The following is a 25,754-nucleotide window of genomic DNA, read 5'->3' as shown; positions in this document are numbered from 1 at the left end:
GTCCGCTCTCGCTCTCTCTGTCCGCTCTCGCTCTCTCTGTCCGCTCTCGCTCTCTCTGTCCGCTCTCGCTCTCTCTGTCCGCTCTCGCTCTCTCTGTCCGCTCTCGCTCTCTCTGTCCGCTCTCGCTCTCTCTGTCACTCTCCATTCCACTACTGTGGTGGTTGGTCTTACAAAAACAATATATTGTCAACATAAAAAAAATATATGAACGACATCGTGATTTAGCACTACCAAATTATATATTGTGCAGACTCTGGTTAGCTACCTAGCAGCTACCTAAGATGTAGCTGTCTGCAGGTCTGTCCATTCCTACTCAGTGCAGGATAGAGAAGGCAGGAGGAGGCAGGTGGAGGCTGAGAGACACCATTCTCTGTCTGTTTGGAAGGCTAGAGTAAACAACTCTGGCTTCTCCATACACATGCACGTACATGCCCGCACACACACAGCAAGCTAGACAAGGCAAACGATATGGACTTTGCTGGGGGACAGCTTGCATGGGGAGAAGAGAGAGGAGGGTGCGTTGGGTAACACGGTCTGTTCCGGTTGAGGATGTCTGGACAGCTCTAAAAGGCCTTTGAGCCTGAACTCCGAGATGTACACATACACAAAGACAGGCCTCTCTACTCCTACGCTCCTCCTCCCTCCATCCTCTCTCTACCGTGGGTGTTTTTGGAACATGTGTCTGAGAGCTCTTATCAGAGCTTGGCAGGAAAGATGATTGGTGAAGTAGCAACGCAGCCTTCCATTTCCATATCCTCTCCAACAGTTCTGCAGCTGTAGCCACGGCACAGTTAAACCAAACACACTCCCGTTTTCCTTCAGATTAAGTTGAGCCGAAGACAGGGAAGGTGAATGGTGAAGTAGCAAACGCTGCCTTCCATTTCAAAAGTCTCTGGTCTCGCTGAACTCCAAGCAGTTAAACCCAAACCAAACTCACATTGCCCTGTGATTTCTTAACGTTTCTTTAGAAGGGAGACAGAGGCCTAGTTCATCCGTCTTACGCAGGGTGCTTTGTGTGAAGCGGAGGTCTGGCACCCTGGATCAGACGTCACAAGACTCTTCGACGGCTCCAGGAGTGCAATACACTTTCTAGTCCATAAAAGCCACTCTTCTCACAGCGTCTCCGTCAATTTACAACGGCATAAAAGCTCAAACTGTGAATATATGCCATTGTGAATACATGCTCAACTACTGAATGAATATTTTATGTAAACACCACATAACCAATTTAGTACATCATTTAACATGCAATGTACTGTGACATGATCTGACAGTAATGTGGGCCCTGAAGCATTACTGGAGGACAAAGTTGTGTGTTTTATAAGTTTCATATGAATGTGATTTGTTGACAACTTCCCTGCATTTCAACTCACACTTTGACATTCATCTTGTGCCATAAATAATGGACACACGATGCAGGGGTGAGACCAACCTGGCATTATAGGTTAATGTGTATGCATGCAAGTCCACTTGAGGGTATGTCATTACACTGGCATGTATGTTGAGTCATTCCACTGGTCAGGGAGCGGGAGAGAAGAGACTTACTGTTCGTTGACGACAAAGATGCAGTTGTCTTGTGAAGGAAGACCAGAGACTGGATGCTTACAGGTCACCTTCCGCTCATTGTGACTGGAGAGAGAGAGAGATAGAGAGAGAAAGAAAGGTGGGGGAGAGGGATAGAGGGGGGGGGGGGGGGGGGGGGCAGGGAGAGAAAGGGATAAGGGGGGGAGAGAGAGAGAGAGGGCATATTAGACCACCAAAGTCATACATGAAGTAGAATTAATTAATAACAGCATTGTTAACCATATTACCCATTTGTCAACCAGCCAATAGTAACCATATTACCCATTTGTCAACCAGCCAATAGTAACAATGTTACCCATTTGTCAACCAGCCAATAGTAACAATGTTACCCATTGTCAACCAGCCAATAGTAACCATATTACCCATTGTCAACCAGCCAATAGTAACCATATTACCCATTTGTCAACCAGCCAATAGTAACCATATTACCCATTTGTCAACCAGCCAATAGTAACAATGTTACCCATTTGTCAACCAGCCAATAGTAACAATATTACCCATTTGTCAACCAGCCAATAGTAACCATATTACCCATTTGTCAACCAGCCAATAGTAACAATATTACCCATTTGTCAACCAGCCAATAGTAACAATATTACCCATTTGTCAACCAGCCAATAGTAACCATATTACCCATTGTCAACCAGCCAATAGTAACCATATTACCCATTGTCAACCAGCCAATAGTAACAATATTACCCATTTGTCAACCAGCCAATAGTAACCATATTACCCATTGTCAACCAGCCAATAGTAACCATATTACCCATTGTCAACCAGCCAATAGTAACCATATTACCCATTGTCAACCAGCCAATAGTAACCATATTACCCATTTGTCAACCAGCCAATAGTAACCATATTACCCATTTGTCAACCAGCCAATAGTAACCATATTACCCATTTGTCAACCAGCCAATAGTAACCATATTACCCATTGTCAACCAGCCAATAGTAACCATATTACCCATTTGTCAACCAGCCAATAGTAACCATATTACCCATTTGTCAACCAGCCAATAGTAACCATATTACCCATTGTTAACCAGCCAATAGTAAACATGTTACCCATTGTCAACCAGCCAATAGTAACAATAGTACCTATTTGTCAACCAGCCAATAGTAACAATATTACCTATTTGTCAACCAGCCAATAGTAACCATATTACCCATTGTTAACCAGCCAATAGTAAACATATTACCCATTGTCAACCAGCCAATAGTAAACATATTACCCATTGTCAACCAGCCAATAGTAACCATATTACCAATTGTCAACCAGCCAATAGTAACCATATTACCCATTGTCAACCAGCCAATAGTAACCATATTACCCATTGTTAACCAGCCAATAGTAAACATGTTACCCATTGTCAACCAGCCAATAGTAACCATATTACCCATTGTTAACCAGCCAATAGTAAACATGTTACCCATTGTCAACCAGCCAATAGTAAACATATTACCAATTGTCAACCAGCCAATTGAGGAGCAGTAGGAAGATGAGGATTAGTGTCCCTCTCCACACTACACAATGTCCTGTTGAATAACAACGAACAGCAGACACAATGCCTACACACCTTGAGTGGGGGGTGGTGCTAAACTTCAGCATGGCAGCCCATCTGTTTTCTGACCTGGGTCAAACACTGTTCTATACAGCACCATCTAACATAGTTCTTCCACTGACACTATCCTCTGTTCTCTCGCGTGACAAACAGCTATCCAGCCGTGGATCTTCAACACTACTGCAGAATACAAATGACCTACCCCTCCCTAGAAGCCCCTAACTGCTCCAGTCATATGCCCTAGATCACAAGAGCACAGCTAACAGGCTGTTTCACAGCAAGTGGTGACCTATCTATAAATACAATTACAGCACCTCAGCCAGTCAGACAGAGAGAACACAGACAGAACGAGAGACCTCTGTAGCCGGCACTCTGTAAGACACAAGCAGCTTTTCAGGGGAACGCTTAGTGCTGATAGGGGAGGCAGGGGGGAGGCAGGGGAACGCTTAGTGCTGATAAAGACTACAGAGAACAGAGCTCTCTTTTCTGCTCCAAACACACTGAGGGTAGGACAGACTGTACAGACAGAGAATACGCTTGTCTCATGGATTTAACAGCTCTCTAGGCTCATCTGGACATGGATGGGTATCTGAAAGAGAGAGTGTACTGTATATTTATCAATTGATTGTCTCTGGGAGGCAGCAGTGTGGGCACACAGTGTGGGCACACTCACACACACTGTATGATGTCACGGACCCACACACACTGTATGATGCCACGGACCCACACACACACACTGTATAATGCCACGGACCCACACACTGTATGATGCCACGGACCCACACACACTGTATGATGCCACGGACCCACACACACTGTATGAGGCCACGGACCCACACACACACACACACTCACTGTATGAGGCCACGGACCCACACACTCACAGTATGATGCCACGGACCCACACACACACAGTATGATGCCACGGACCCACACACACACACACCGTATATGATATCCCTGCAGGCGTACCGAGTGTCTCAGCTGGGCTGTAGTTAGCTAGGCTTGTGGCTGAAACACCTGGTTTCATCTGTAACTTGCTAAAATACCACTGCCACACACACACTGGCATTCTCCACTGCTGTAGGGCCTGCTGTAGCTCTTGTGCAATACAACACACTTCAGTTAACTCAACACTGGAGCAAGAGGATAGTCTGGCCTGCAGGGGTCACAGATGGAGATGGAACACTCCTCTCTCTCTACGGATCGGTCTCCTACTAAGGCCATGCCAGGGGGTCTGCTGTGCTAATCTACCCAGTGAAGCAGCAGTGTTCGTGGGCTTGGTCTCTGGACTGTGTCCCTGCTGGAGATGTTCCAGCCCTGACATCCAGGACACAGTCACAGCTGAGCCAGAGAGACATGTCGCCTGTACTGTCTATTATTAACTGCGCTCCATGTCTTCCATCTGTCACATAGAATCACAAAGCACAATCACTCAAAGCCACGACAGGATCTGCTTTTATTCATGAGTTCTGGAGATTACCCAAGTGCATGTGTGTGTAAGTGAGTGTGTGTAAGTGTGTGTGTAAGTGAGTGTGTGTAAGTGTGTGTGTGTGTGTGTGTGTGTGTATATATGTCAAGGCTGTGGAGACACCACCAGGGGGTCTCAGAAGTGTTTCCACTTGGCCTTTCCCCCCCCCCACTTCGAGTAACAAGAAATCAAGATGGCAACGTGGGAAATGATAAACAAAACTCAATGAAAGGGGGAAGCTGTACTTTCTGAAAGCGGTGGGAAGACCATGATCATCAGTCAGAAAATCAAAAACAACTGCATCCTCCAATGGCTCTCCAGTATCAGAGAGCAACATCAATTTCCACTGGTTAAAAGGAAGAGCAATAATGTCTTTCTAGCCTCTGAGGACAACTTATATACACACACTCACTGTCAGACTCAGTCATGCTAAAAGTAATAACGTATCATGAAATTACAACCTGGGGCTTGTCAATAAAGCCGCAACAGACTGCCTCTGAGCCAAAACCGAAACATATATAACCAACAAAAAAAATATTACCTCAGATGTTATGCACCATTTTCCTTCCCAGATACACTGATGTTGTTATGTGTGATGTGGGGCAAGCCATGCCATAACGAGCCGTGACTTGAATTACAGCTGGAGCACACCACACATTGCTTAGAGTCGACAGAGGAGGCCGAGGCAGAGAGAGATAAGGATCACCTTGAATTACAGCCATTAAATAAGTCTGCAGAGTACCTTGGTGTCCTCTTCAGCGAGGCATCACATGACTGATTATCAACAGCGGCTGTATGTTCTACTCATTTTCTGAACATTGCAAGGTGAAACAGAAGGGTATGAAGTAGTGAATTCTATGGAATTCTTTTGAATAGCTTTTCTGTTACCCCCCCCCCCAGAAAGAGGATGATCTATTCTCTTTAACATGCAAGCAACGTTGAGTATAAGGACAGGAGCTGAATTGTAAACAGACGGGGAAATAAAATCAGAGAGCAGTATTTTATGCCAAAGCAGTATGTCACCGCTTTCTTCTGAAATGTCATTGTTTCTGCTCCGGTGACTGGTCTGTTGCAGCGCTAGGTAGGTAGGTAAGGGCGGTAGGGTTAAGAGCGTTGGGTCAGTAACCGAAAAGGTCGCTGGTTCGAATCCCAGTGCCGACAAGGTGAAAAACCGGCTTGTGCCCTTGAGCAAGGTACTTAACCCCAACTGCGCCACGGTCGCCTTCGATATGGCTGATCCCTGGCCGTGACCCACTCCACTCTCCGAGGATGTCTCAGTGGGAGTTGGGATATGCAACAACAACAAAAAATTAAATCTTTCACATCTCGCACTCGAACAGCAGTGAAACAGGACAAATATAAGTACCCCCCCCCCATTTGACCTTCAAGGTAGGTAGGCAAGGAACATACGGAGAGGATTACACCACCTGTCAACTGGCTGTCCAACAGGAATGTGAAAAACTCCAGGGCATTTAATCTCAAAGATAAACTCCTGGCCCTACCAATAACGGATACCTTCAAACTCTAAAACAGCCTGTGTTCAGTAGGGAACACCGTAGAAACACGTTTTGGAACAGAACATCTGTGTTCTTATTGTACAGGTATTCCCTCCCTGCTTCAGAACGTTTCCTTCACAGTAAAATGCTGTATGGGAATGTTGTTTGCCGTCACGCTGAAGTCAACCCAGGTCTCAGCATGGCCTCTGATTAGTCTTCTCGGTGTTAGGCTAATTGTGCTTGGTAGGAAGGACTGAGGGACCGAGAGAAATAATGTGTTTATTGGAAAACGCTGATAAAAAAAAAAAGAATCAACAGGCACTTCTTCCACCTCTCCATCCCTCCCTGCCGCCCGCTAACACACAGCACAGCATTACAAATCACCCTAATTGGCTGTAAACAATTTTTCAAAAGCCGGCCGCCGGCGATGATGGAGGGAGACTGGGAGAGAAAACAGAGCGAGAGAGATATTCAGACCAGAGATAGAGACCGAGAGAGGGAGAGATACAGACTAAACTGAGAAAGAGTGCAGGAGAAGTAATCACCCAAAAACAGAAAAAGGGGAGAAGGTGGTGAGTGGAGGATGAGAGGAAGGGAGGATGAGGAGGAGAGGAAGCGAGGATGAGGAGGAGAGTGGAGAAGAGGAAGGGAGGATGAGGGGGAGAGTGGAGGAGAGGAAGGGAGGATGTGGAGAGGGCATGTTGCCAGCGGAAGTCTGCTACTCATGCTGCTCTCTGATAAGTGCCCCAGTGCGTTGTGGGTAATAACAAGCCCCTGTGTGAGGACTGTGGTGGTTATTTCTTTATTATTAAATGAGGAGAGACAAACTTATCACACAAGTCAGAGTTTCCTTAAACTAAATCTTTATTCGCTTATTAATAAGGAGAGCAGGTTACACACACACACACGTGAATGTTGTGAGTGCTCTGGTCGACGAAGGACTGGTCGACGAAGCACCCTCAGATGATTCGTTGAGAGCCCCGACACAAAGATCTTTTATAGCAAAAATACACCCCCTTAGTCTACATGACAAACAACAGATGTGTGGAATGGGTCACAAGGTTAGGATTTGTATGAACGCAATTAATAATTCACAGCAGACAGCATCTGCTGTAAAGACTGTTCGCATTGTGTGGAAACCAGGGTCTGGCCCCCAAACAAGGTTCCCCTCATCATTATCCATACCTGAGCCATCTCCACCCTGGTATCTCCCGGCACACAAACACCAACTCATGCTATGGAATGCTGTCTTTCGGTGTTATCACCAAAAAGGCATCGTAAATACACTGGGCCCCCAGAGGCCAAACTCAGAAGACCACGCACAGATGAGTGTTCTAAGACCCCTATTCCATAAAACAACCATTTGATTGTATAATCCTGTAAACATAATCTTGTAAATTCGCTCTCACAGGAGCATACACACCACTGTCATATGGCCTACATAACAAGAGGTCAGGAGCAGGAGGAGCCCCATCAATCTTATGATGACAGCTAATCCATAAGACGTCAGAAACATTAAAACCACATGTAAAATGTCAGACCACGTTTGTTCCCCTGGATGTATGATTCGCTCTGCTCTAAATGCCAAGTGAAATGTTGCCTTGGTCATATGGCTATAGCGCAGGCCAGGGCCGGCCCCTTCTAAATGTCTTCATCCACAGCGGATGAATGACAAGTCTTCTGATGTGCAAAGTGTGTACACGTCTCGGTGTTCGGTTCTGTACAGGCCCGGCATGGTGAGAACAATGTGTCCATATTCAGACCCTTGTTTCAGTATTGTGCTATTATAAAGACCGAGGGTCAGTCAACAATTGCTAATCCGCTCCCTGTAGAGACCGCTGCCATTCACACTGTCCCTGTGGCACCGCTGCGTAACCTTTCAGAAAGGCCACAGAGACAGACCTTCCTCATTTCCCTTGCACTCTCTCCATCCCTCTCTCCCCATGCCTCGCTCTCTCTCTATTCAACATCCTCTCTCCCTTTCTGCATCCTGCTCTCTCTCTCTCAGCATTCAGAGTAGCACTCTGACTCACCCATGACATGTATTGTACACCTTTCCTAGGGAGGAGAAAAGCTCTTTAAAAACGTCAGATACTGCCTCCACTGCACACAACCCAGGCTACACACACACACACACACACACAAAACAACCACTGTAGGGTTTGGCTTTGGTTGGCAGTATTCTAAACAATAACAAAAAGCACTTCTAATTGCCATCAAGCGGATGCCATCTTAATTTTCCTTCCTTTCATCATCGTCAGCAGATCTATGAATAAACAGTCCTCCTACAGAACGCCATCCTCTCTTCTGTTCCTCGTGTTAATGTGATGCCTTCCATGGCAGTATGTACTCTACATGACCAAAAGCATGTGATCACCTGCTCGTTAAACATCTCATTTCAAAATCATAGACATTCATATGGAGTTGGTCCCTCCCTTTGCGGCTATAAACAGCCCCCACTCTTCTAGGAAGGCTTTCCACTAGATGTTGGAACATTGCTGCGGGGACTTGCTTCCATTCAGCCACAAGAACATTAGTGAGGTCGGGCACTGATGTTGGGCGATTAGGCCTGGCTCACAGTTGGAGTTCCAATTAATCTGAATGGTGTTCAATGGGGTTCAGGTCAGGGCTCTGTGCAGGCCAGTCAAGTTCTTCCACACCGATAACGCCAAACCATTTCTGTATGGACCTCGCTTTTTGCACGGGGGCATTGTCATGCTGAAACAGGAAAGTGCATTCCCCAAACTGTTGCCACAAAGATGGAAGCACAGAATCATCTAGAATGTCATTGTATGCAGTAGCGTTAAGATTTCCCTTCTCTGGAACTAAGGGGACTAGCCGAACCATGAAAACAGCCCCAGACCATTATTCCTCCTCCACCAAACTTTACAGTTGGCACTATGCATTCGGGCAGGTAGCATTCTCCTTGCATCCACCAAACCCAGAATTCGTCTGTCAGACTGCCATCACTCCAGAGAATGCGTTTCCACTGCTACAGAATCCAATGGTGGTGAGTTTTACACCACTCCAGCCGACGCTTGGCATTGCCCACGGTGGTCTTAGGCTTGTGTGCGGCTGCTCGGCCATGGAAACCCATTTCATGAAGCTCCTGACGAACAGTTCTTGTGCTGACGTTGCTTCCACAGGCAGTTTGGAACTCGGTAGTGAGTGCTGCAACCGAGGACAGATGATTTTTACGCGCTACGCGCTTCAGCACCCGGGGGTCCGAAAGGGGGGCATCCTATGACGGTGCAACGTTGAAAGTCACAGAGCTCTTCAGTAAGGCCATTCGACTGCCAATGTTTGTCTTTGGAGATTGCATTGCTCCTCAATTTTATATACCTGAAAAAGCCAAATCCACTAATTTGAAGGGGTGTCCACATACTTCTGTATATATAGTGTATCTGTTGAGGCAGCCCACTGTCCTGTGATGAGGTTTGGAGAGTCTCTCCAACACAGAGAAGCCTTCTGTTAGAAGAGCCAGTAACTAAAAACTCCAACAAGCACTTCAATTAAATCACAACTACACATTGACGTAAAAACGAAATCCTAGTGCCGGTACTCGAGAATGCCACACTCTACCACTATTAACTGAAAAGCCTATCGAGGGACAAAACAACACCTTATATCATTTGAACTGAACATGAAGTGCACTAAAACAGTTAGGCTATTACTTACAGTAGCAGGGAGCACCTACTGTATAACAGCAAGATCCAGGGTGAGCTAAACTAATCAGCTACTATAAAGCTCATTCCCACTAGCTGTCCTCCACATCACCGACAACTTGCTGAAGCTCATTTTTTGAGAAGGGAGACGAGAACAAATCCCCTTTTGTTGCTCAATCAAAAAGTAATTCCTGCACATACAACTCATAATCAGGTTAAGAGTGAGAGCTTGGGCTGATAATACAGTACCCAATGTGACAAGTCCAGGGCTAATGTTTACATGCAGAATACATACCAGCTGCTTTGATATAGAGTGCATCCCAAATGGCACTTATTCCCTATATAGTGCACTAGTTTTGACCACAGCTCTAGGGACCCTTGTCAAAAGTAGTGCACTATGTAGGGAATAGGGTGCCATTTGAGATGTACATATTCTCCTGATGTTTAAACAAATGTGTGATCATTAACCTTTAGAATGTTTCTACAAAATTGAAATCACAGTGCCGTTATCACAAAACTACCACTAACAGGTCCTGATAATCATCATACTGGCAAAACATATATTTTTTAATAAATACCTAACACAACAATGCTGTAAGTAGCTGGACATCTTTCAAATGATTTGCCACAGATATAAAGCGCTCGGCACGTCATCGTCGTTAACAGTTGGAATAGCAGAGAGTGAGAAAGGCAAGCGACAGCTGCGAAGTCCTGTATGGCAAAACTTTGAGAAGTTAAATGAGAAGGTGGTGAAATGCAAACTTTTGCGAGGTGGAACTGAGCTACAGTGGAGGTACAGGTGCTGAAAGGGAGGCACCGTGAGACCCAACCCGCTGCTAGCAGCAGTGCGTTAAGGGACGAAGTGAGAAAATCACAGCACAGAAAACAGAAACGATTGCAGTTGATATGCAGCCATTGTAAAATGGTAGAGGATGTCGGCTTCAATACCCTAATGACATATCAACAACCAGACTACTAGATGCCATGGCGAAAAAAACGTGACGGCCCTGATGGAGTAAATTGTACAATGGTTGCTCTTCAAGCACAAAACAGACACTCTCAAACATACGTGGCCTTAACAACAGGTGGTTTGACATCTATGAACACCCTGTTATACATCACTGAAACGAGCCCTCACATTGATGGGAAGTGGGACATGAAGTCCCATGTACTGACAACTGAGAACATTGAGGAGAGTCACAACAGAGAACCTAGGACGGCATTAATACCATCGTTGCTGAGTGGGTGGAGGACAGCAGTAAGGTGAGCGCTGTCTGGTAGGTAGCCAGGACTCCAGTAGATTGAACTGCATTGCCCCCTAGCGGTCATACCCATTGTAAATTCACCTCATTATGGTTTTTTTTCTGTTTAAACGATTTTTAAAAACGGCAGTTTAAACGTTAAGAACATTCGTTACGTCCCTAGTTACCTGTGACAGTATGACAGACTCTTAACATAAATTCTGGCCAGCACACCGGCATGCAACATTTGGTTCTGGGTTCACCGATTAGAAATGGCATTTCAACAAGGTGGCATTTAAAATGACATACATGGCAATCTCCTTTAGCCTTTTCTAATCTGCAAATAACAGTCCGCTATAACCCATCCATACGAATAGAAGATAATTATGAATACACACACACAACACAGACTTGTAGCTACTAGCTACTATAGGTAGGTACTGCAACAGCATATTTACATTTAAGTCATTTACATTTAAGTCATTTAGCAGACGCTCTTATCCAGAGCGACTTACAAATTGGAAAGTTCATACATATTCATCCTGGTCCCCCCGTGGGGAATGAACCCACAACCCTGGCGTTGCAAGCGCCATGCTCTACCAACTGAGCCACACGGGACCACATATGGACTCAGATTCACCTCAGAGAGCAGAAAATAACCCACAGTTACATATTAAATAATGCAGTCAGGAAAACAGCATGGATAAAACCCAAACAAGTCAAACTGCTGAGGTATTTCATCCTCTGCTGAGTGTGTTGCCAATAGTAACCGCAATGGCAGATGGCTGATGTTATGTAGTTCTATGGCAGGGGGAATGGAATGCCAGGCTGTGAACGGTTCAGAGCAACTTTATTTGATTTCCATGTCTAGATAGAAGGACAGTTCAAAAGAAGACAGGGGAAAATAACAGATACAATAAATTAAAAACAGATGGAAGAAATATGGTCTGGATTGGGCCAGTCAGGGTCACCATGGAGACAATAGAACTAGAGTGCCACATGTTGCCCTCTGTCTGTCTGTCTGTCAGTCAGTCCATCAATCCGTGGTCCTGTCAACCCCTTTATGTGTCTCTAATGGCACCATGGTCCCTAATATAGTGCCCTACTTTTGATCAGAACAGAGCTCTATATGCTTGTGGCTCATGGGGCAAAAGTCGTGCACTTACAGGGAATAGGGTGCCTGCCAACGGGCTCCTCTTGTCCTTGTGATGGAGATGCTCGGAGTCTTACAGTGCTCTAATTTCTCTTAATTTGTCAAGTTGATCTTTAGGGCATTAATCAGGTGAACACATCCATTACTGACTGACTGACTGACAATCTTCATATTACAATCGCTTTGGTCTTCCAACAACATGCGGGAGGAAACAGCACAATAGCCACAAACTGCGACGTGAACTGACTATATTTAGCCTATAGCCCCAGCTTAATCTGCATCGGATGGCTCTTAAATGCACTGCTACTCACAGAATGTTTGAGATATGGTACTGTGTGCATTTCATCAAACGCTCACAGTCGATCAACCAATAATACTGCTGTCACACCCCGATCTGTTTCACCTGTCCTCGTTATGGTCTCCACCCCCCTCCAGGTGTTGCTTGTTTTCCCCAGTGTATTTATCCCTGTGTTTCCTGTCTTTCTGTGCCAGTGTATTTATCCCTGTGTTTTCTGTCTCTCTGTGCCAGTGTATTTATCCCCGTGTTTCCTGTCTCTCTGTGCCAGTTCGTCTTGTATGTTTTCCAAGTCAACCAGCGGGTTTTCCCGTTCTCCTGCTTTTTGCATTCTCCTTTTTCTAGTCCTCCCGGTTTTGACACTTGTCTGTTTATGGAATTTGTACCTGCCTGCCTGACCATTCTGCCACTCTGTACCTGGACTCTGATCTGGTTTTGACCTTTTTGCCTGTCCACGACCATTCTCTTGCCTACACCTTTGGATTAATAAACATTGTAAGACCCCGAGTCTGCATTTGGGTCTCGCCTTGATACCGCATGCCTCTGATTCTTGTCCTGAGTTTGGTTCGGACAGCCTTCTCACCTGCAGCGAACCGCACCAATGTAAGAATGGAATCGGACCGAGACCACCCTTTTTGAGTGAACCACGTGCGTTGTTTAGCGCACTCCCGAGTGCAGATAGCATCCACAACAGTCCAAACTAACCGACCTAAGGGTGAAAGCAAGCTCCAAACCAATTTGGTGGGAAAGTCCCCTAAAAGTCTACCTTCCTTTAAATGAAAATTATTCAAGCCCACACACACAGAAAACGTCTGGATTCCTTAAAGTAATTACGTGTATCCCCAAATGGACACTGGCATAGTGAGACTGATAGCTGCTTAATTCCAAAATGGTAGAAACAGAAACTTCCTAATTAATAGAGCAAAGAAACCCTGACAGAGGAGTCTAAGGAGTAGGGAGACTCATCAACATGGACTCAGAGAGCTGACCAATGAGATGCATGGAGCTGGCTGAGGGAAATACATGGTCCCTTTGGCATCACTGAACCACAGCTTGTTAATACAACTTTAATCTGATTCCCAGCGGGACGCAGGGAACAGCCTGACACCCCTAACGACACGCTGTGCACCACAGGAAAGAGAGCGATCACATGGGTCCAGAATGAGAAGGAATAGCAACAATTTGATGGAGAGAAATAGAGACAAGCTCCCATTCTATTATCCCCAGGGGTCTGGGCAGGTTAAATGAACTATAGATAGAGAGAGGAGAACAGGAGAGGCTGAGTAACAGCGGCTATGGGATGCAGTAAGCAAATAGAGCTGAATGCATGATACGAAATATAACAATCAAATACAATTGCATTTACAGTTTCATAATTTAACCCTGTCTTTTAAGATTGCTTAAGCCTACTATCCTATTGGCATTGTTACACAAAGCAGCAACGACAGAGCACAGTATATCACAACAAATGGTAGAGTTCCCTATATGGAAGAATCTGAGCATCAGTCCTATTTTGAGCAGCGCATCCCGTGTGTACTTCATAAAATATGCATAATGTATGACAGCGCGTGGGCTACAGTGAAATATAGCCTGTCATACCAACAAGGCATCACATTACCGCACGCATAAATAGCAATGCCATTATTTCAATAGCCTATAGAATAAACAAATCATATCCAAGCATGACTACAGAACATTACTAAATAATTTCCGGATAGTGTTTACTTACGAGTGGACGCCTGTGGTGGTGAAGCCAGTAAAACTGGTGAAATAAACGCAGTCTTTCCAGATGCGGACTGGGTGAGAGCAGCGCACTTCAGTGACCGCTCACTGACTGGCGCGCTCCTCCTCGCCCGCTCTGTTAAATGCGCGCCGCCGACCGAGCTGGAACAAATCTGCCGTGCTGTGCGTTTATGACTTTCAAACCTAATTGAAACGCGATGTAACGCACGGGTAATTGAATCGTTCATAGCAGATGTGTCATCACGTGTGCGTTGAAAAACACGTTATAGGCTACACATATTATGAGCGGTGTGCCTCGGGCTGTATGTGTGTGACCGCTGGTGGCGTGCAAAATGCAGTAGACACACGCTAGTTAACAGGCTCATCTCAATGTAAACTATAGACCTAATCGTTTAGAGCTATCGGAACATTACATGGTAACAAAATTACATCTAATGCATGGCGTCTCCTGAGTGCAAATAATAAGGTAAGCCTACATGCTTCTGCTCCAAAGCTAGGCCTATATCATTAACTTAATGCGTGATGTTCCTCTAGAGTCCCATCTAACATGTATTCATTCCAGGCTGTGATATGTGGTACTAGAACACACGCACTACAGTGTGTAAATGGATAACAAGATCCTGAAGTTCAACCACAAGTCTGGGCTCTTTCTAATAGAAAGCAGACAATGGTTGTGGGGGGTCTAATCTGCCCCCCCCCCCCCCCCCCCCCCCCCCCAGTTTAGTGCTGTTATTCAGGCCTGGAGGAGAGGAGGGGCCGTGGTGATGGGTAGGAGAGGAGAGGGGACACCGGGGGCACAATGGCTCCAGAGAGAGGACCTTTTTAGTGTGTATGTGTGTTGGGAAAAGAGACAGGACGCCAGCTTAAACCAGGGTAGTAAAAGGCTGAGAGAAAGGCTCATCACTACATATTCTCTCCACACAGAAAATTGTATTGAACCCTGCTGGGGTTCCTCAATAGTTTTAAATAGCAGAGAAAAACAACCAACCTGGCATGGCTAAAAAAAACATGCCACAACATGCTACAACTAGATTTTCTACAACTAGAATTGGTGCTACAACTAGATTTTCTCAGAATTTATCCCCTATGTGGAAGCTAGGTGAATTGTAACAGCAATAAGCTGCATTCAAAACCAATCTCCCCCATCCCATTTTCCCATAACATGGCGGAGACTCGCGCTTGAGCCTTTTACTTTAGGTTTCGGTCGACCGGCTTCAAAAAGCATACTTTTCCTTATTGAAAAGATTTTCACAGCGATGATTCCCTAAACTATTCAGTGCTTGTTTTGCCACAAACTGAAATTAAGTGTTCAGTATAGAATTTTAGCAACCAGGAAATGACAGAACAATTTCTACATCGGCCACTTGACCTAGATAACACAGCCACAAAGTCAAAACAGCTTTCACATTTTGATAACAGATGCAACTTCGGCGGGAGAAATCAATAGGCAAATATCAGTCAACCACAACACTGGTGGTTAAGTAATACTGTGAAACACTATAATTCCACTATTACCGCAGATATATTATGGGCATTTTCTGAAATTACAATGCAACATAAAAAAATAAATAATCCTGTGTAGCACCTTTAATGCTGACTCATAGAATGCCGTCTTCTATAAAACCCTGAATCATATAAAACTCAGAGGAACAACCTGACCTGAACTCCGTCAGATACAAGGGAAGGAGGGATGTGGGAGGAAGGCGTGATGGTGAGGGAGGATGAACAATACCCATTGGCAGTGATGAGGTAAGTAGAATGGAAAAGTCCACTAGATCCACCCTGCTTCAACTGTCCAGGAAACAACAGGGGGCATGCGTTTGAAGTCTAAACCCATACGTGCGTCCCAAACAGCACCCTATTTCCAATATAGTGCACTACTTTTGACCAGGGCAGAGAGAGAAAGGTTTTGAAAGCTGGCTAGCCTAGGAAAGCTGATATTGTCAAATAGGGCTAGGGAAGAGAGCTGCGGTGTTGGGCTCCATAGTGCGTGTGAGCTCGTATTGGATAGACAAGGAACTCTCCTGTCCTAAAACTCTAAATTCAGAATTGTACATTTTTATTTAAAATACTCCCAGGAACTGTATCTGTCCAAACCCAGAGGCAGCGCCCAGCGGACGTATGGTACTTGATTTGAAAAACGTCTCCACAGTATTTTATCAAGTAAAATGTCTGCTAATTAAAGAGATTGCTGTCGGCATTACATATCAATCTCCCTCTGTTGATAAGTGAAACAAGCTTCTAAGCAGAATATTTTGGGAAGCAGCCATCTGTAAGCAGAGACCAACACACTTGCAAAAGTGCGCACGCACACACACACACACAAAGAGACGTAAGCACTGACCACGACGAGGAGTTAAAGGAGTGAATCAATGACAAGAGTCTATGGGTGTTGGAGATGGTGTGTGTGTGTGTGTATTATCATATCTAGGCTCTCTGGTCTCTGCTGCTGTGTGTCAGTCAGCAAGTGGTAAAGGAGATAGAGCTAACAAAGACCTCTTCTATCCTCCTGTCTTCTCCCCACTATAACTGTCACAGAGATTACGGACGTTTTCCTATAAAACCCAAAATGGTTTCATATTTTGGGCCGACTACATTTCCTGTTCCATTTTTTAAGGAGCTGCGATTTAAAAAAAACTGCAACGCTTTTGAAAAGTTCCATCAACAAAGTTGACCTTTAACTTCTTATCTAATGTGATGAGTTTGAGCCTGTAAAACCCAATGCCCTTAACCTTACTGCTAGTGTGTCCTGTAGGTCAGTGTTTCCCAACCCTGGTCCTCCAGTACCCCCAACAGTACACATGCTTATTGTAACCCTGGACAAGAACAGCTGTCCAACTAACCATCAAGCCCTGAGATGAATGAGGTGTTTGTCAAGAGCTCCAACGAAACGGTGTACTGTTGGGGGTACCGGAGGACCAGGGTTGGGAAACTGCTGTAGGCAACCTGAATCCATTAGAGTGAGACACTAGTGCAGAGCAGATACAGTATTTAACAATGGGGGCAGAAACAGAAACAGAGGGAGGAGGGTAGTCAGTAACCCCAACAGAGAGAGGAGAGAGAGAGAGTCTGAAATGGTACCCTATATAGTTCACTACTTTTGACCTGAGCCCTATGCTGGCCGTGGTCAAAATGAATGTACTATGTAGAGAATAAGGTGCCGTTTGGACACACAGGGAGTTACTCTCCTGTCATAGTGAAACTTACTAGGGAATTTTAACAGGCTACTGGAGGAGTGGAGAGGGCAATAACACGAAGGTCAGTCACTGAAACACCAGGCTTGTTACCCTCTCAGACGGAGGTCTTTAATGAAGCCAATATAAACAGTATGTTGATTAGAGGATTAGCATTAGCAGCAGGGGTAAACACTGATGGCTGAGTTATGGTAGAGAGTTTCAGAAGAGAGGCTGTACGAGGTTGATAACACACACACACACACCAGACTACTCTGCTCTTCACACACACGTGGCTTGTCTGTTTGGTCACATGTTGCCCAGGCAGGTTGCCGGGGCAACAGGGGAGACAGGCAACAGTGCAGCAGCGTGACATTTACTGTGTCCTTCAGCAGAGGGAGGGAGGATAGAAAGGAGAGGGAGTAGGGATGGTTTGAGAGGATGGATGAAGTAAGAGTGGGGGAGAAGATGGGGAAGCGATTGAGGAAAGGAGGGGGAGATCATAAGACGATTGAGGGTGGCTTGTGGGTGGATGGAGGGAGGAGAGGCAGGATAGCAGGCAGCCAGGCTTGTCTGTACTGCTCCACTGGAGCCTAGCAGTGGATGTGTGGGGAGGGGGGGGAGTAAAAGAGAAAGGGGTAGTGGGCGTGGTTGCTGGATCGTAGAGACACTTTTAGTGGCCAACATCTTGGCGGTGTAGAGACATTGTTGAATATTTAAGTCAATTTCTTGCAATTCTATACATTTCTCCATGGAGCTGAGAGAAATTGTTTTAGTTTTAAAAGCACATTTTCCTACGAATCTACATATTCTGCCATGAAGCTGAGATAATTTTGTACAGTTTTAAATCTAATTACCTGCAATTCTATGCATTTTGCCATGGCTAATGCATCTAAATTCATTGTTTTCAATTCTCTCTGACTGTCTAAGCTTTTATTTCTGTGATTTTTTTAGTTCCCAAATATTATATTATTTATATATATATATATATATATATATATATACACACACACATATATAGGTCCATTATCTTTTCTACATACTTTATAACCAGTTTTAGTTTACACTGAAAGCGTTTCTCAAACCTGAAATTTACACTGCTATTAAAATCCGCCCAAGGATTTCAATACCAGGAAAATCCCTGGAAAGAGAGGGGGATGAAGGGAAGGAGAGAGAAAGCCATAGGTCCTCAATGGCACCCGTGTCACAGCAGCACAACACAGTGTAGCTGAACCGAGACCCAACATGTCCATGAGTTATTGTCATACACACTCTCAGCTAGGGCCTTTATGCAGCATTGCATCCCCGTGCATAAGCTGCACTGGGAGGAAAGACTAAGACACGCAGTAAATGACACCATATGTTTGAGACTTTTACACCCAACCCAATCAGTGTGACCAGTGGCATATTAAAAAGTACATTGAGTAGACTTCAGACTCGTCCATTTGTGCTGAAACACACCCAAAGGAACACTGTGGGTGGAAACAGCCATTTATTTCAGAATATCATTACTGAAATTTTGCCTGAGCTAAGCAAACACTTCCAGAATAAAGCCGGACTTTTCTTCTCACTGTCTCCAACGGTGTGTTTTAGTGTGAATAATTCATTGAGGATTTCACTGATAATAAAAATCATTAACAGTGAGTCTCACAGGACTAAACAAAATTACACATTAATATTTAATACAGACCTCAAAATAACAGCAGAGACAGCATAATGTTTGTGAGGGGAATGGGATATGATACACTGTGAAGGGGTTTGAACATGTCAATACCATGGGTCTGCACTTCCTTCCTGTCTCTCTGTGATGTAACTTCCTGTTTCCTGTCTGAGTGGGCATCCAGGTATAGGTAGAGAGGGACAGTTGAGTGGGCTGGCATGAGGACCGTGTGCTAGCTAGAGTACAGCATGAATCATGAATGACTAGGGTTGTTCCATTCCCATTCTATAGGCTGGGGTACAGTTGGTTACACGTCTACTGTTCTATCAGTCACACTTGAGCTCATTGATGGGATGTACACGGTAACTGCCAAAATAAAAGGAAACACTTGAATAAATGAGGGACAGAATGCATATTGAAAGCAGGTGCTTCCTGTTTATTAGGCAATTATCATCCCATCATGCTTAGGGCCATGTATAAAATGCCCAGTTGCCTATTATTTTGGCTAATATGGCTAGAAGAAGCTATCTCAGTGACTTTGAAAGAGGGGTCTCAAAGGACCATAGGGTATTTAAAGTGTGTGTGTGTGTGTGTGGGGGGGGGTCTCAGTCACCAGATATCTACCAGTTTTCCAACACCATCAACAAAAACCACCAAATTATGGAATTTTTCATGGAAAATGGTGTTGCATCCCTCCAATAGAGTTCCAGACACTTGTAGAATCTATGCCAAGGTACACTGAAGCTGTTCTGGCAGCTCGTGGTGCCCAATGCCCAAGAAGACACTTTATGTTGGTGTTTCCTTTATTTTGGCAGTTACCTGTATATGGATGTTGTTAGTGTGACGAATATGGCTGGGAATAGCAAGCACTACATGTTGGTTTGCTACAGATGCACCTGTCATACTGTAGAAGGCCATGAGAAGATGGGATCGTTGGAATGCAGTATTTCTGTAGTGAAACTGGGGCACGGAAAGTTGTGTGTATGTATGCACTACTAACAACTATATCCAGAGGTGCACACACGCTGACAGACAGATTTCCCTCAGATTACACAGACCCACAAAGAATTTGAAAACAAACCCAATATTGATAAACTCCCATATCTATTGGGTGAAATACCACAGTGTGCCATCACAGCAGCAAGATGTGTGACCTGTTGCCACAAGAAAAGGGCAACCAGTGAAGAACAAACACCATTGTAAACACAACCCATATTTCTGTTTACTTTCACTTTTGTATTTGAACTATTTTCACATCATTGCTACACTGTATATAGACATAATGACATTTGAAATGTCTTTATTCTTTTGGAACTATTGTCAGTGTAATGTTTTACTGTTTATTTCACTTGCTTTGGCAATGTAAACGAGAGAGAGAGACCGCAACAGGCAAAAGTTTACACCAGAGGCGAGAGGGGAAATGAAATATGAAAACCAGTGGGCAAATAGCTGCCTTTCTCTCTCTCTCTCCTACGCAGTGTGTTGCATGTCTCTCTCGCTACCTGGCAGTGTGAGTCTTGCTGTATGATTCACAAACAGCAGCCAGATCACTAATGCCACTCTCTGTAGCAGAGTAGATATGTCAGGTTGTAGTCGTGTTCATAGTACCCACAAGCAGCGTGTGTGTGTGTGTGTTTGTCCTGGATGTGTGTGGATGCATGACAGCGAGAGAGGAGAGTGCCGTGTTTGGGTCAGGGTGAGAGAACCACATCCACCATCATTACAGAGATATTTTATGCCACTCAGGTTTGATTAGACTGCGCACACAGTCTCTCTCCCTCCCAATCACGAATGTGTGCTCCGCTGGGCTGGCTTTCCCCACAAGTGGAACCTTATCAGGCGCACACGTGTGCGTGCAAGCGAGTATGTGTGTGTCCCCCCGTGTGTATAGCTTCTGTAAAACTCCAGCCTCGCAGTGTCCGCTGAGAGTTGTCTCTCAGACGAGGCAGAAGAGAGGAAGTCGCTGTAATTGTAAACATCCTATTCAAAGTATAGCACTCTAGCAGCAAGGCATTCATCTTCAGACGACACATCTCTGTCCACTGATGCTGCATACACTTTGCATATCTCAAGTGACATATTACTGTAGGCTAAAATCAGTGGTAAAACCCAGCATTTTGGAATTACAGTCTGCAATCGGCACATCAATGTTTTCAATTTATATATTTATTTTTTAGGCCACATTGTATTGATCGACGCAGACAAACAAAATAATAATGTACAACATGAATAAACCTCAAGATATAAAGCACAATACAACAATTTAACGTGTAATGTAAAATGTAGAAAGTTGCAACGAGTTGTCATGGTGATGACTATCAAATCTGCCTCAAGTGCTTCCTGAAATGGAAGGCAATCTCATGTCAGTGAGAAGAGATTGTGATAACCATTGTTTGGAGAGAGACGTAACGAGATAACAGCCCAGGAGAGATGACTCAGATTCACAGCCAGTCATATAATGACCACTCACTCTAACTACGTTTTTTTTTTGTTTTGTTTTTTTTGGGGTTTTTTTTGTTGTTTTTTTTGTTTAGGGGTGGATCAGCTTAATATTGCGGAAAGAATGTTGCTTCCAATGTAATTGTCTGCATCATTTCCAATCCCCCATATTTTTTTGGGTAAATATATATATCCATACACGCATGCATACATATATACATATATACATACACATACCTATATAGACATACATACTTTTTTAAAGAATATACCTTTATTATTATTCCCCGCAACCCTACCACCGCTCCCCCAATTGGAGTAAACTAATAAACACTTCTGCTTTTACCTTCAATTTATACATCTTATACCTATTTTACAGACACAGACTACTTTATAATAGTTCTCTCTTGTTTGTTCTTAGTCCTTCCTCTATTTCTGTTGTCCATCCAGTTTTATTTCCACTTGTAACTGTGCTATTTCACAAAAGCTCCGCATCTATACACATTTCACAGATCCCGTATGCCCTACATTGTTTATCTTGTTATTAGTCCCACCCTTCAGTTCCACTCAACCCTTCCCATCTACCACTACGTTTTTAGTGGTTCTATATGTTTTCCACATGACTGCTCTACTGCTAAACTGGTGCCGTGTGTGTACGCATGAGCCTGCCTATCGGTCTGCCTGCATGCCTGTCTGTCTGTCTATAGCACCTCTTAGTGAGACTAGGGAACAATACCAGTTTCCAACCATAGAACATATCACTAAGAGTCGAAGCAGACAGTCACATCCTTCCAAATGGATCTGAGAGCATTACGAGTCTAGACTCATCTCAGTGAATTAGCTAGCGTATAATAACGTTGGCTGGGAGGACTCAACCCCCTCACTACAAATGAGTCTCCCACACATTATAATGTCAGAGAGAAAGGGTAGGGAACAGGTTCATCAACGGAGAGAGGGGATGAAGCTCATTAGGAGTTTAAGAAACAGGTCGTCTGACCTTAATCATGAACTGTGCGTTTGCGGTGAGTAAGATGTTGCTCGGAGCAACCAGGCCTTTCAAGCTCAGCGGCTGTGTCTCAGATAGTTTGGTATAGTATAGTGCACTACTTTGATGAGTAGGGATAAGTGGCCCTAGTCAAAAGTAGTGCACTATATATGAGAGAGAGCCACTCAAAAGTGGGTAACTATATGGGAATGTCATTTGAGATTTTAGTTCTTAAACTGGGGTACACGTTTTAATTTTGTACATTTTTTTAATCACTTTTTCAAACGGGCCATTTATATTTTCCAACTGGGCTATACATCTGGGTGAGTTTTTTTCTCTCGCCTGAGTAGCCTCGTTTCACTGCCAAAAATACAATTAAACCATCTAATCTAACCATCTAATACAATTAAACCATTCTTTGAGGAAAAGATCATGATCATTAGAAAGCAAATTACGGACTCCTCTTTAAATCTGCGTATTCCTCCAAAGCTCAGTTGTCTTGAGTCTGCACAACTCTGCCAGGACCTAGGATCAAGGGAGACACTCAAGTGTTTTAGTACTATATCTCTTGACACAATGATGAAAATAATCATGGCCTCTAAACCTTCAAGCTGCATACTGGACCCTATTCCAACTAAACTACTGAAAGAGCTGCTTCCTGTGCTTGGCCCTCCTATAATAAATGGCTCTCTATCCACCGGATGTGTACCAAACTCACTAAAAGTGGCAGTAATAAAGCCTCTCTTGAAAAAGCCAAACCTTGACCCAGAAAATATAAAAAACTATCGGCCTATATCGAATCTTCCATTCCTCTCTAAAATTTTAGAAAAAGCTGTTGCACAGCAACTCACTGCCTTCCCGAAGACAATGTATACGAAATGCTTCAGTCTGGTTTAAGACCCCATCATAGCACTGAGACTGCACTTGTGAAGGTGGTAAATGACCTTTTAATGGAGTCAGACCGAGGCTCTGAATCTGTCCTCGTGCTCCTAGACCTTAGTGCTGGTTTTGATACATTCTTTTGGAGAGATTGGAAACCCAAATTGGTCTACACAGACAATTTCTGGCCTGGTTTAGATCTTATCTGTCGGAAAGATATCAATTTGTCTCTGTGAATGGTTTGTCCTCTGACAAATCAACTGTACATTTCGGTGTTCCTCAAGCTTCCGTTTTAGGACCACTATAGTTTTCACCTCTTGGGGGATGTCATTCGAAAACATAATGTTAACTTTCACTACTATGCGGATGACACACAGCTGTACATTTCAATGAAACATGGTGAAGCCCCAAAATTGCCCTTGCTAGAAGCCTGTGTTTCAGACAAAAGGAAGTGGATGGCTGCAAACTTTCTACTTTTAAACACAGACAAAACAGAGATGCTTTTTCTAGGTCCCAAGAAACAAAGAGATCTTCTGTTGAATCTGACAATTAATCTTGATGGTTGTACAGTCGTCTCAAATAAAACTGAAGGACCTCGGCGTTACTCTGGACCCTGATCTCTCTTTTGACGAACATATCAAGACTGTTTCAAAGGACAGCTTTTTTCCATCTACGTAACATTGCAAAAATCTGAAACTTTCTGTCCACAAATTATGCAGAAAAATGTATCCATGCTTTTGCTACTTCTAGGTTAGACTACAGCAATGCTCTACTTTCCGGCTACCCAGATAAAGCACTAAATAAACTTCAGTTAGTGCTAAATACGGAACCAAAAAATTTGATCATATTACTCCAGTGCTAGGCTCCCTACACTGGCTTCCCGTCTCACGTGCCCAAGAGAGGTTAATAAACGTATCGTATAGTGTGTGTGTGGCAGACTTACAATGATGGCAAAAAACAACATTTGTGAGTGTGCTAACCCTGGTGCTAGAGGGGGTACGCAGCTGGAGGTTGAATGTTTGAAGGGGAACGGGACTATAAAAATAGGGATAGGGCATTCTCCTGGATGGACTGTCCTACTGCAGTACCGTGCTGTTTCAGTCTAAACTAAAGCACTGTCTGAAATGTAACTAATTCAATCACAAGCGGTTGTAAACATCAACAACACAAAGCTCTCTGCACTGGCGCGGATTCCCTTCTTCTTCATGCAGTACCTCTATACTGCTCCAACTGGAATCTGCCAGCAAGCCTGGTTTTGGTTCTACAGCCAGGAAGAGTGTCATGCTATGCTGAACTGATCCCCTCCATAATTCCACATAAGAAGAAATGCTGGTGAGAGGGGAGGGGCCAAGGAGAGGGGGAATAGTGGCGCGTGTAATGAAGGTAGAGTTTATGGGATTAGATGCATGTTGTGATTCAGCTGCACGACACCAACATCACAATTAGTGAGTGACTGTGTGTGAGTGTGAGAAAAGAAAAAATGGTGCTTCGTTACCAAATCCAATAAGATGAAGGTGACAGACAAGCTGACTGAGTAGAGACTCTACCCAGCTGATTCTAGCTACCTAACTTCTAGGTTCTCTCCTACAGACATTCTAGTTCTACTGATTGACAGGCTCTGTCACAATGCACAGGGGGAAGTTCAACACTCTCAGTCAAGAGAATCAGCAGCGGTTAAAGCTCTCTTGCCTGACAAAGCTTTCAGAAGACCTTATGCCCCTCACACACTGACAAAGCTTTCAGAAGACCTTATGCCCCTCACACACACGGTAATGAGTTTTTGCATGCTCTAACTGCCTCTCTGTCAGTCAGAATCAGGCCCAGTGGTTAGATTACATAACTTCATCCTCACGGGTGTGTGTGTGTGTGTGAGTGCGTAACTAGACATCCTCCCGGCTGTATGCACGTCTGAAAACCACGGGAAGAACCACTCCAAGCCGTCATCCTGCAACATGTAGCAAAGCTAAAAATCCACTCTCTTTTGCCATTCTACTGTTGTCTGAAATAGGTTTGAGACTGGAGGAGTACGGACATGAAAAAGGACACTTGGATCATTCCTATCTTGTCTGTTAAAGACACACCAGTTGTGTAAATGTCCCCTGTCTGTTCTGTTGACCTGTTTAAAAGCACAGACCCCCAGGCTGAAGGTGAAGAGACAGCGTAGCCTCCCTATATTGGAGTGCCAAGAGGTCTTGGACCTTTATGGCACGCACAAGAAAGACTTTGTTGCTTGCTGGTTCAAGCCTGGCTGTTCCCCTTCAAAACGCTACAACGGTATGCCTATTGCCTTCCCTCGTCGCTGTGAGTAATGTCGACTGGATGAGAGACAGAAGTGCATCTTCAGTGTCTGCATCTCTGCATTACATTCACAGCTCTGTTAAGGCAATTACAGCTGAATGCCAGGC

At 44.4% G+C, this 25,754-nt stretch overlaps 1 protein-coding gene across 1 annotated transcript in view; it reads right to left on the bottom strand.

Annotated features, from left to right (window-relative positions):
• LOC120031969 (pleckstrin homology domain-containing family A member 5-like) overlaps nt 1–25,754 on the bottom strand; it is a 182,639-nt gene that overhangs the window by 69,995 nt on the left and 86,890 nt on the right. The window contains exon 4 of the mRNA XM_038977861.1: nt 1,546–1,629. Coding sequence (XP_038833789.1) covers nt 1,546–1,629 — 84 coding nt within the window. The remainder of the gene's footprint in view (nt 1–1,545; nt 1,630–25,754) is intronic.

Source organism: Salvelinus namaycush, chromosome 38, assembly GCF_016432855.1.
Source record: "Salvelinus namaycush isolate Seneca chromosome 38, SaNama_1.0, whole genome shotgun sequence".
Classification (NCBI taxonomy): domain Eukaryota; kingdom Metazoa; phylum Chordata; class Actinopteri; order Salmoniformes; family Salmonidae; genus Salvelinus; species Salvelinus namaycush.
The sequence above is the reverse complement of the archived record's forward strand: the minus strand, read 5'-3'. Positions and strand labels throughout refer to the sequence as shown.